General features: G+C 46.3%; 1 protein-coding gene across 2 annotated transcripts; it reads left to right on the forward strand.

Moving 5' to 3' along the window:
• Window positions 1-5805: 5805 nt before the first annotated feature.
• AIF1 (allograft inflammatory factor 1) lies at window positions 5806-7612 on the forward strand. 2 transcript variants are annotated; one of them, XM_032847152.1, is made up of 6 exons: window positions 5806-5953; window positions 6130-6191; window positions 6281-6347; window positions 6712-6753; window positions 6939-7101; window positions 7406-7612. In XM_032847152.1, exons 1-6 carry the CDS (start codon window positions 5929-5931, stop codon window positions 7488-7490), a joined length of 444 nt encoding a protein of 147 aa, XP_032703043.1. In that variant the 5' UTR covers window positions 5806-5928; the 3' UTR covers window positions 7491-7612. The 2 variants fall into 2 exon arrangements, with proteins under 2 accessions (XP_032703043.1, XP_032703044.1); XM_032847153.1 differs by lacking the exon at window positions 6281-6347 and having other exon boundaries at window positions 5939-5953.
• Window positions 7613-11364: the final 3752 nt, after the last annotated feature.

Below are 11364 nucleotides of genomic sequence, written 5' to 3' on the forward strand. Positions count from 1 at the left end.
AAGGGGAGCGGGTGGAGAGGGGGTGCAAGGTGCCAGCTTTTGCTTTGTTTTCAGCCAACCTCCTGCTCCCTCATCACCAGGAAGCCCTTTTGCCCATTTACACTGAGAAATAAAGCTTCAGAACTCTGTATCTTCCCAGCCCCGCACACTCACTTACACAGACACACGCACACTCTATCAGCCCGAGTCCCAGTAGGAAACAGCACTCTCCAATTAGGCTGATTGGAGGGCGCCTAGGTGGCTCATTCAATTGGGTGTCTGCCTTCATCTCAAGTCATGATCCTGGATTCCCAGGATTGAGACCTTCTCAATGGGAGTCTGCTTCTCCCTCTGCCCCCACCCCTGCTCATGCACTCTTTTGCTGTCTCTCAAATAAACAAATTTTTTAACTTTTTTTTTTTAATTAGGCTAATTTGAGGAGCTAGTTTATTTACAAAGGTGAATGGAGTATAGGGGAATCCCAGGGGATATTGCCACCCCAGGTCCAAAGGGATGAGGGGAAAAAGAGATTACAGCAGCAATTCTTCCTCAGGCTGTATCACAGATGTGTTTGGCATTCTAATAAAGCATAAAGTAAAAAATATACATAACAAAGTAAATCAATTACATTGAATTCCAGTTACCAAAATAGTAATAAAAAGTTGGAATGGTTGGCTCAGTTGGAAGAGCATGCAACTCTTGATCTCAGGGTTGTGAGTTTGAGCCCCACATTGGGTTGGAGATTACTAAAAATAAATAAATAAATGACTTCAAAAAGAAGTTAGAAGATAGAATAAATCATGTACTTTAATAAATCATGCACTTTATTGCCACATTATATAAAATATAAGACATTTAAAATACAGGCAATGGGCGCCTGGGTGACTCAGTTGGTTAAGCGTTTGCCTTTGGCTCAGGTCATGATCTCGGGGTCCTGGAATTGAGCCCTGCATCAGGTTACCTGCTCAGCAGGGAGTCTGCTTCTTCCTCTCCTTCTGCAGCTCCCCCTGGCTGTGCATGCTCGCTCTCTCTCATAAGTAAATAAAAAATATTTTAAAAAATTAAAATATCGGTCAGTTGAGCCCCACATTGTGGCTAGAGTTTACTTTAAAAAAATTGTAGAAGTGGATAAAGCTTTCTGTATTCAAATGAGCATTATTATTTACAATAATGGAAAAATAACTTCATTAGTGATGCAGTTAGAGAGCCCAGCTGGCTCAGTCAGTAGAGTACATGACTCTCAATCTTGGGGCCGTGAATTTGAGCCCCACCACGTTGGGGGTAGAGTTCGCTTAAAACACAGGCACCTTGAAGTTAGATTTTAATAAATAAAGACACATCAGTGCAAACTCTATTATTGCTTGAACAAGGACTTTAAACTGTGGGGCCCCCTGGCTGGCTCAGTTGGAAGAGCAGGCAACTTTTAGTCAAGGCTGGGGGTTCAAGGGGCACCTGGTTGGCTCAGTGCGTTGAGCCTCTGCCTTGAGCCCAGGTCATGATCTCAGAGTCCTGGGATCAATTCCCAAATCGGGCTCTCTGCTCGGTGGGGAGCCTGCTTCCTCTCTCTCTGCCTGCCTCTCTGCCTACTTGTGATCTCTCTCTCTGCGTCAAATAAATAAATAAAAATCTTAAAAAAAAAAAAGTTTGGGAGTTCAAGCCCCATGTTGGGTGCAGCGATCACACAAATAAACTTTAAAAAAATAATAAAATAAAGAGAATTTTAAACTGTGATGTGGATTTTGACAAGCAATGCATGTAATGTTGAATATGAGAAGGGGGTGTACATTTTTTCCTTTCCAAGTTCACAGACCACCTGACATTTATCTCCTGGGTTACTGAATCCAAGAGGAAGATAGAGCTTTGCAGTGCAGGTCGCCTGGTGAGAAGCACTGCGCATAAGTGGAGGTTTTTGCCAGCCTGAGGTGACCTCTTGGGAAGGGAGCCAGAAGAACGAACACCCACGGCTTAATGTCTTCCCTCCTGCTATTTTCCTGCTAGGCTCTCCAATAGCCAAAACCAACTGGAAGCCAGAGGTGCCCTTGATGTGCTCTGTACAGGTTAGCCTCCTATGGCAGAAAGCAAAGTGGGAGAGGGAAGGTAGAGAGGCAAACAGGACACACACACCAACAAGTTTTCTGGCCCGCGTATGCTTTTCCTGTAAGCACACTCCATGGAGCCTAATTCTAAGCAGAATTCCCCCTGGAGAGCATGGAATCATAACAAGAGCCCGTAGCAACACGGGGCCAGTTCACAGGGATTCTAATCTCATGGGGTCCTTCTGGCGGGTCATTTCTTGAGCCCACTCAGCATTGTCTCCCTGACTGCTTGGCTGAACACGAACAGGCCTGGCCTCTGTGATTCCTCCTTTTCTTCTTCCTCCAAGGCTGACCAGCCCCACCACCCATTAACCCATGCTTAAGCTACCTTGACACCTTCAGTCTGGATCAGCAAGCCTCACAGGCTCGGGCACCTCTTTCCCGGCAATGACTTTCACACTTGACCACGTCAGAAGCACCTGAGGCACTTGTTAAAAACCTATTGTCAGGCCCCATCCCCAGAGTCTCTGATTTAGTAGGTCTGAGCTGAGGCACATTTCTTTCTTTTTTTTTTTTTTTTTAAGATTTTATTTATTTATTTGACAGAGATCACAAGTAGGCAGAGAGACAGGCAGAGAGAGAGGAAAGGAAGCAGGCTCCCTGCTGGGCAGAGAGCCCGATGTGGGCTCGACCCCAGAACCCTGAGACAATGACCTGAGCCAAAGGCAGAGGCTTTAACCCACTGAGCCACCCAGGCACCCTGCAACCAGACACATTTCTAACACACTTCCGCCTAATGCTGCAGGAAGGGCCAGTCTGAGAGAGCCACTGTTTTAAGGAGCTTCTGCATTATCTCTGCTCAGATCTAGATTTTGCAGCCTGTCTGGGAGCTATCTACTTTCCTTATCTCCGTGTTCTCATGGATTCCTCAAAGCTGCCCCCTAATGCACCCCCCAACCATTTCTAACCCTTACCCAGAAGTCTCCCTTCACCCCTGCTACTAGGAGCCAGCCTTCTCTGTGACCGTGGGGGCTGGGTCCCCGAGTCTGTGGGCGATGTCTTCTAGTATGTCTGTTCTTCTTTGTTTTTTTTTAATATTTTTTTATTTATTTGCCAGAGAGAAAGAGGGAGAGCACAAGCAGAGAAAACTGCAGGCAGAGGGAGAAGCAGGCTCCCTACTGAGCGAGGAGCCCAATGCAGTACTCAATCCCAGGACCCCAGGATCATGACCTGAGGATCATGACCTGAAGGCAGACACTTGATTGACTGAGCCACTCAGGTGACCCCTATATGTCTGTTCTTCACAGGCTTTCCCCACATCTGTGTTTAGGCTGGGTTTTGTTCTTCACTCTTTTGCCCTTCTAGATACTCTTACTCCCCACTTTTGCCCCGTGTCAGAGTAGCTGTTACTTTATCCCAGAAAGTTTCTCTGAGCATCTAACTCTATACCCCTATGGTAGTCTGCCAAACCATTCTCGATGGAAAGAATAGTCTGGGACGCGGTCTCATCCTGAATACAGGCCAGAGCCTTCCCAATGGCCTATACGGCCCTACACAATCTGGCCTCATCTCCTGCCTGTTTCCACTCATACACCTGGCTCCAGCTACACTGGCCATCCTGCTGCTTCACAAACACTCCAGCTATCCTGACATGTTCTTACCTCAGGACCTTTGCACTTGTCTGAAATGCTCCTCTCTCATATAGCTACATGGCTTATTTCCATATCTCTCGAAAAATTTTTTTAAGATTTTATTTTTAAGTAATCTCTACACCCAGCATGGGGCTCAAACTGACAACCCCAAGATCAAGAGTCACATGCTGCACTGAACTAGTCAGATATCCCCCTACTTGAAATCTTTGCTCAAATATTTTCTCAGAGAAGCCTCTCTGCAGTCCCTAGGTGGCTCAGTCAGTTAAGCATCTGACTTCAGCTCAGATCATGATAGAAGGGTCCTGGGATCAAGTTCCCCCACAGGCTCCCTGCTCAGCAGGGAGTCTGCCTGTCCTTCTCCCACTCTTTCTGCCCCACCCCAGCTCAAGCTCTTTCTCTCTCAAATAAATAAATAAAATATTTAAAAATAGTAAAAAGAAAATAATATAAAAATAAAACAGCAGTCTACCACAGCACTTCCTATCCCCCTTCCCTACTTTGTTTTTCTGCATAGGTACTTGCCACCTTTGATATGTTTATTATTTTTAGAATTTTTTAATTTGTAAGTAATCTCTACATCTACTGTGGGGCTTGAACCCCAAGATCAAGAGTCACATGCTCCACTGACTGAGCCAGCCAGGCATCCCAATATGTTTATTTTTATGGTCTGTCTTCCACAGTTAGACTGTTCATGAGGACAAGAGCCTACATGTGTTTGGATCACTGAGGTGGCATTCAGTGTGCACTTGATAATTATTTGTCAAATGAAAATATGAATAAAGAAATGAATTCCCCCCACTAGGCGCTAAGACCTGAGTGTACGGTTGCAGCTTTCTCTGAAAGGAGAGAGGCAGCTGCAGTAAAGGGAAGTCCAGAATTCTGAGTTCACCCCAGCATGTCCCCCCACTTGCACGGGTCAGGGAGAAGGCAGTGAGAAGTGAATGCTCCCAGCTGCAGAAGGGGAAGTAATGTGAAGGCGAGAGGAGAAGGAAAGGTGTCTCCATTGATGCTGGCGCAGGGTGGGTGGAGCTCTGGGTGGGGAGTTTGTGGTTTATTTATTTATATATTTATTTAAGATTTATTTATTTATTTATTTATTTATTTATTTGAGAGGGGGTTGCGCAGAGTGAGAGGGAGAGAGAGAATCTCAAGCAGACTCCCCACTGAGCAGGGAGCCCCCCCTGCAGATCTCACAATCCTGAGAAACCAAGAGTCAGACAGTCAACCCACTGAACCACCCAGGCACCCCTGGGTGGTGAGTTTGAACAAAAACGTCTCAGTGAGGGGAACGTGCTAGCCTCTTCTCCCCTGGAAGCGACTACCCATACAACAAAAAAGGAAACAGGATGTGAGTGGGGAAGACATTTTTTAGAGGCAACTTACACACTCTCTTGAACCTGTGGTGATTGACACCTAATCACACACATGCACGTGTGCAGGCACACGCACACACACACACACACACACACACACTCACACGCCCCTAACATCAGCTTCACCCCCTGGTTCTTGTGTCCACAAATACTATCTCTCTCAGCACCACTTTCAGTTCCCCCAGAAAATCTACTTAAACTCTTGAATTCCTGAGCTCTGTAGATTTCACAAACTATTTCAGGGGAGATAAGATGAGCGGGTTCCATTGCACATCTGAAAGCGAACAAATACGACTCATGTGTTAGGCATTGCCCTATTTCCAAGTGCCTCAGACCCGGAGGGAGGCTTCTCTCCCTTTCGGACCCTACACCATCTTGCCATCCTTTTAGATCTGCCCGTGGACTTCAGATTTTTCTCCCATTCACATTATAGAAAAATCCAGTCAGCCCTTCCTCAGCTGTGTACCCAAACCTGTGTGCCCAGACTCGTGCCACCTGACAAAATGCAAGCCTTAAGACTTACCTGACCCTCCAGACCTGTTCAAAGACCATTTATTTGTTCCGGAGAGTAAATACCCCTCCCCCACACCTCCAGTGGCTTCTTTCTTTCCTGCACAGATTGGGCTCTCCTTAAGAGGAATTTAGGAGAATGTTATTTTCTCACCTCAATCCTAGAGCCGCTGGCCCCTTCCTCCTGGGGAGCTCGTGTCAGCAGAAGCTGAGGGGGAAGTGAGGCCTGGGACTGGAGGAGGAGGGAATGAGGAGAAAGGGGAAGTTCAGGAGGGAGGCCTCAGAGAAGGCTGATGGGAGAGGAGAGCCAGTAGACAGAGCTCCAGCTCGGTCTCTATCCACCTATCTACTGGTCTCTACATCAGCATCTACTGAGCTATGAGCCAAACCAGGGATTTACAGGGTAAGGAAGGTAGAAGAGGCAGAGCCTAAAATGAGAGCAAGGAGATGGACAGACCTGGGCAGGGCTAGGAGGTGGTGAGCAGGCCTAGGAGGGCAGAACTGTGATGACCCTGGGCCGGTGTGGAAGAAAGAAGAGGAATGGGGGGTGAGGAAACATTAACCTCTGTGTACCCTCAGGAGGAAAAGCCTTTGGGCTGCTGAAGGCTCAGCAGGAAGAGAGACTGGATGAAATCAACAAGGTAAAAGGAAGATCTAAGGGGGCAGGGCCTGGGGGGAAGGGGCCCCTGAACCAGGGGACATATCCTGGCTCCTTGCTTTCTCCCCACAGCAATTCCTGGATGATCCCAAATATAGCAGTGATGAGGATCTGCCCTCCAAACTGGAAACCTTCAAGAGTGAGGGGGAAACTGAAAGGGCAGAGGGGGAGTGAGGGGGGGGATTTCCTCAAGAACAGAGAAGGGACCGGAGAGACACAGAGTCTACATGTGTGGTGGGAAAAAGGGAGGCTGCCTCCGTTGTTCCCCCTTGTTGCAGTCTCTTTCCTTGGGCTGCCCCTCTCAGCACCCTCTCTGGTTCCCTACACCTTAACAGGGCCCCTCAACCCCACCCAGAAGCACTTCCTCTGCCTGCCCTACCTCCCCCTTCCACATCTTCCCCACCTAGCACTTGGTCAGTGGCCCTTTTCTCAATCCCCTGTGCTGTCCCTCCCTGGGACCCTCCAGCCAGTGCTTACCCTATCTGCTTTCTCCCCTCACCCAGAGAAATACATGGAGTTTGACCTGAATGGAAACGGAGATATCGGTGAGAAAAGGGTGATGGGGGCATGTGCAGACCCAGGAAGAGGGAGGTCTCTCCTACCGTGCCTATTTCTGGTGATTTGGGAGAGGGCCCAGCTACCAGAGTAGGAGGGATGAGAATGGGAATGGGAAGGCGAAGACAGAGAGAGAGAGGCTCCCCTCTTCTCATCCCCTCTCCTCTGCCTCTAGATATCATGTCCCTGAAGCGGATGCTGGAGAAACTTGGGGTCCCCAAGACCCACATGGAGCTCAAGAAATTAATCAGGGAGGTGTCTGGCAGCTCTGGGGAGACTTTCAGCTACTCTGATTTCCTTAAGATGATGCTGGGCAAGAGATCTGCCATCCTAAAAATGTGAGGGTCCAGTGCCAACCTTTCCTATGCTTACCTGTTTTCTCCTCAACCCTACCCCCATCCCCAGGCTCACCCATATATTACTCAGCGTCCATTTCTTCCCTTCTTTGAGGGACCCTTCCAAGTTCCTATCCCTATCCATTGTTCGGGTCCCTACAGCGCCTAGCATGGCCATCCCTACTCTTCTTCCTTCTCCTCCGACCATAATAACCCCTGTCCTCTTCCAGACTTTCACAGTAGCCTAAGATTTATTCTCTTGAGAAGACAGTCCCCTGATCCCTCTGTCTCTTCCCATCTCAACTAGGATCCTGATGTACGAGGAGAAAGCAAGAGAACAGGAGAAGCCAGCAGGTCCCCCAGCCAAGAAAAATATCTCTGAGTTGCCCTGATTTGTGGTAGGGGAGATGTGGTGAGATTGATGGGACTTCTAAAGACTCCAACATGGAAAAAGGGCACAGAATTGTGGGCCAGAGGTACACTAAATTAAATAAACTATCCTTCTCCAGATCAAGTCAGTTTGGTCTCTGTTTGGGTGGATTTTTTTCCCTTGGTCTGGGAAGAAGTGAAGCATCATTGAGGGAAGGGCACCAAAGGATTTGCCCATATGAACAATCCATCCACAATTTTGTAATGTGTCAACTATAGCAGATGGTTTTGTACTTCAAGGGAGAGTCCAGATATATGATAGCCTTGTTCTCAAGGAATTTAGATGGGACAAAAAGACATGTACAGACAAAAAAATATCACCCAGGCCCATGGGGAAGAGCAAGGATTCTCTCTTTTTTTTCCCTAAGATTTTGCTTTTTTTTTTTTTTTTTTACAAAGCAAGAGATCACAAGTAGGCAAAGAGGCAGAGGCAGGCAGGGGGGGCGGTGCAGGCTTCCTGCCGAGCAAAGAGCCCAATGCGGGGCCTGATCCCAGGACCCTGAGGTCAAGACCTGAGCTGAAGGCAGAGGCTTAACCCACTGAGCCACCAGGTGCCCCTAAGATTTTGCTTTTTTTAAGTAATCTCTGTACCCAATGTGAGGCTCCAACTCACAACCCCTAGATCAAGAGTTACATGCTCTATTGACTGAGCCAGCCAGGGGCCCCAAGCAAGGGTTATCTTGAACCAATATTCTCCATCACTAGTCTTTGTTTACCTAACAAAATCACTAAACCTTTCTCAGTCTTTCGTCTGAAAGTGGGGATGATATGATCTATTTCACAGTGACTGATGTATCAGAAGCTCTTTATAATGTTTAAAACTTGAATGGATGGATGGATGGATAGATAGATGGATGAAAGAACTGATGATGCTATTGAATTGAGTAAAGGATTCACAAAACTATAACATCTGATAACTTAAGCACTAAATGAGTCAGTGAGGTCCTTTTAGGGGAAAAGCTGCTGAACTGAGTCTAATGAAGGGAAAGGGGACTTCTATTTGGAGGATATGGAGTACAGATACTGGGGATACAAAATACTTGGATGGCAGAAAGGATTAAAAAGCCAATCCCAGAGGGGCGCCTGGGTGGCTCAGTGGGTTAAAGCCTCTGCCTTCGGCTCAGGTCATGATCCCAGAGTCCTGGGATCGAGCCCCACATCAGGCCCTCTGCTCAGCAGGGAGCCTGCTTCCTCCTCTCTCTGCCTGCTTCTCTGTGATCTCCATCTGTCAAATAAATAAATAAATAATCTTAAAAAAAAAAAAAAAAGCCAATCCCAGAGAAGGAAGGAACGTCAGAGTTCCCAAGCCTTCAGTAAGGCTATTCCTAGACCTTTCCTCCAACAGGTCCAGATGAGTTAACTCTAGCATTCCCCAGTCTCTGGCCACTTTTTCAGATTTCCTGACTTTCTGGGAAGGGATAATCTAATTATTATCCCAGGTAATAATCTAATTATTACCCCAGCTTGTTTCTTGTACTGAGGACAGTGTTGGCTCTTCCCAGTGGTGAAGCCAGGTTAGCCTCCTAAAATGTGCTACAGTAACTGTGTGGCACTTCAGATGAGGAAGAGATCACTGCAAGTTGGATAAAATAGCTGAATATAACAAAATCAATAACTATTGAGCACCCACCCTATACCACCCTGAATGCTTTCTGTGTACTAATTATCTTAATCTTTGCAACAACCCTGGTGACACCAAGGAGGATATAAAGGAGCTGGAACTTAAATAATTTGTTCAGGATAAATAAATTGGGTTCTAGTCATATATCAGACTATTATTACACAGCAACAAGAATGAACAAGCCACAACTACATGCAGCAGTGTGGACGGACTTCCTCAACATAATGTTGAACAAAAGAAGACAGACACAGGAGAACCCTTACTATACAATGCCATCTGTATAAAGTACAAGAGAGGGCAAAACTAACATATGTTGTTATAGGGGCACCAGGGTGGCTCAGTCGTTAGGCATCTGTCTTTAGCTCAGGTTATGATCTAAGGATCCTGGGATCGAGCCTCGCATCAGGCTCCCTGCTCAGAGGGAAGCCTGCTTCTCCTTCTCTCACTCCCCCTGCTTGTATTCTGTCTTTTGTTGTGTGTCTCTCTGCCAAATAAATAAATAAAATCTTTAAATATATATATATATATATATATATATATATATATGTTGTTCTAAGGATAGTACTAAGCCTTGGGGGAGGGCGGTGACTGGAAGAGGCCCTCTAGCAGCTTCCATGGTGCTAGTCAAGGTTTTATTTTTGGCTACATGTTCTGCTCATTTTGTGAAAATTCATCAAAAATAAATAAATATAATATGCTTTGATAAAAAGACTTTAAAATCATTTATTGGGCATGGGAAGTGCCTGGGTGGCTCAATCAGTTAAGTGTCTGCCTTTGGCTTGGGTCATGATCTCAGGGTCCTTGGATCAAGCCCTGAGTTGGACTTTCTGCTCATTGGGGAGCATGCTTCTCCCTAGGTCTGCCCCTCCTCTTGCTCCTGTGCTCGCTCTCTCTCTCTCTCTCTCTCTCTTCATCTCTTTCTCTCTGTCAAATAAATACATAAAATCTTTAAAAAATCATTTATTGGGCATCAACGTTGTACCATTCCTTATTCTAGGTGCTTGGGTTATAAGAGTCACAAAACAAAGATCCTTGCCATTGTGAAGTTTATACTCTGTTGTGGAAAATGGTATGCGAAGAAGACACACAACAAACAATAACTATAATTTAAAATTTATATGATGTTAGAAGAAAAAGTAGAGCAGGTTAAAGGGTTTCAGGGGTAACATGATGGTCAGGGAAGATTAAAATTTTGAATGTGTAATCAGGGTAGGCCTCATTGAGAAGACGACCAACGCTGTACAAAGACATCATGGAGGTAAAGGAGTAAGGGTCGTGGGTTTTGGGGGGAAGGGTCAACTGGGCAGAGGAAAGAGAAGCAAAAGGGCTCCAAGGTGAGACATGCCTGGCAGAAGTAGGGAAAATGATAAAATCAGGGGGCCAAATCATTTAAGGTCTTGTAGGCCACTCCTAAGGACTTTGAGAGAGACTGAGAGGCTTTGTAGGACTTTGAGCAAGGGAGTCCTTTGAGGCCTCCTCTGAGAAAAGGCCCACTTTGGCTGCAGTGCAGAGAATAGGCAGTAGGGGCAGGGGCAGACTAAAGGCAAGTTACTGTAACCCAGGTGAGAAGAGATCAAGGTGGAAGCAGTGTAAGTGAATTGGCTGGATTCTGGATATTTTCTCAAGACAGCAGTTCCCGTCTGATTAAAAGTGGGGAGTGAAATAAAGAAGGGAGTCCATGAAGATTCCAGGGTTTTTGCCTTAACTATAATTTTTAAGTTGCCATCAGGTGATATGACAAAGGCTGTGGAGAGAGCAAATTTTGAGGAGATCAAATGTTCAGTGTTGGACGTACTGAATTTGAAATGATCTGTTAGAAAACCAAGAGGAGATGTCAAGTACCTAGCTATGTATCCGAGTGTGGAGTTTGTCAGAGAGGTCTGCAGTGAAGATATGAATTTGGGAGTCATCAGCACATAAATGCTATTTCAAGGCATAAGACTGATGTCCTTTTAGCACACTGGCTAAAAAATTGGGGTGAAGGCTTGACTGGAGTTGGTTTAAGAATGAATGACAGGGGGCACCTGGGTGGCTCAGTTGTTAAGCAGCTGCCCTCAGCTCAGGACCTGATCCCAGAGTCCTGGGATTGAGCCCTGCATCCGGCTCCCTGCTCAGCAGGGTGTCTGCTTCTCCCTCTCTCATTCCCCTTGCTCGTGTTCCCCCTCTCACTGTCTCTGTCAAATAAAAAAAATTAAAAAAAAAAGTTTTTTAAAAAA

Source organism: Lontra canadensis, unplaced genomic scaffold, assembly GCF_010015895.1.
Source record: "Lontra canadensis isolate GAN:19392208 unplaced genomic scaffold, GSC_riverotter_1.0 scaffold186, whole genome shotgun sequence".
Lineage (NCBI taxonomy): Eukaryota > Metazoa > Chordata > Mammalia > Carnivora > Mustelidae > Lontra > Lontra canadensis.

Coding starts and splice junctions, on each gene's coding strand:
- AIF1 (XM_032847152.1), top strand. CDS start 5,929: ATGAGCCAAACCAGGGATTTACAGG. Junction 6,348..6,711: donor CAAACTGGAAACCTTCAAGA/GTGAGGGGGAAA, acceptor CCCCTCACCCAG/AGAAATACATGGAGTTTGAC. Junction 6,754..6,938: donor GAATGGAAACGGAGATATCG/GTGAGAAAAGGG, acceptor CTCTGCCTCTAG/ATATCATGTCCCTGAAGCGG.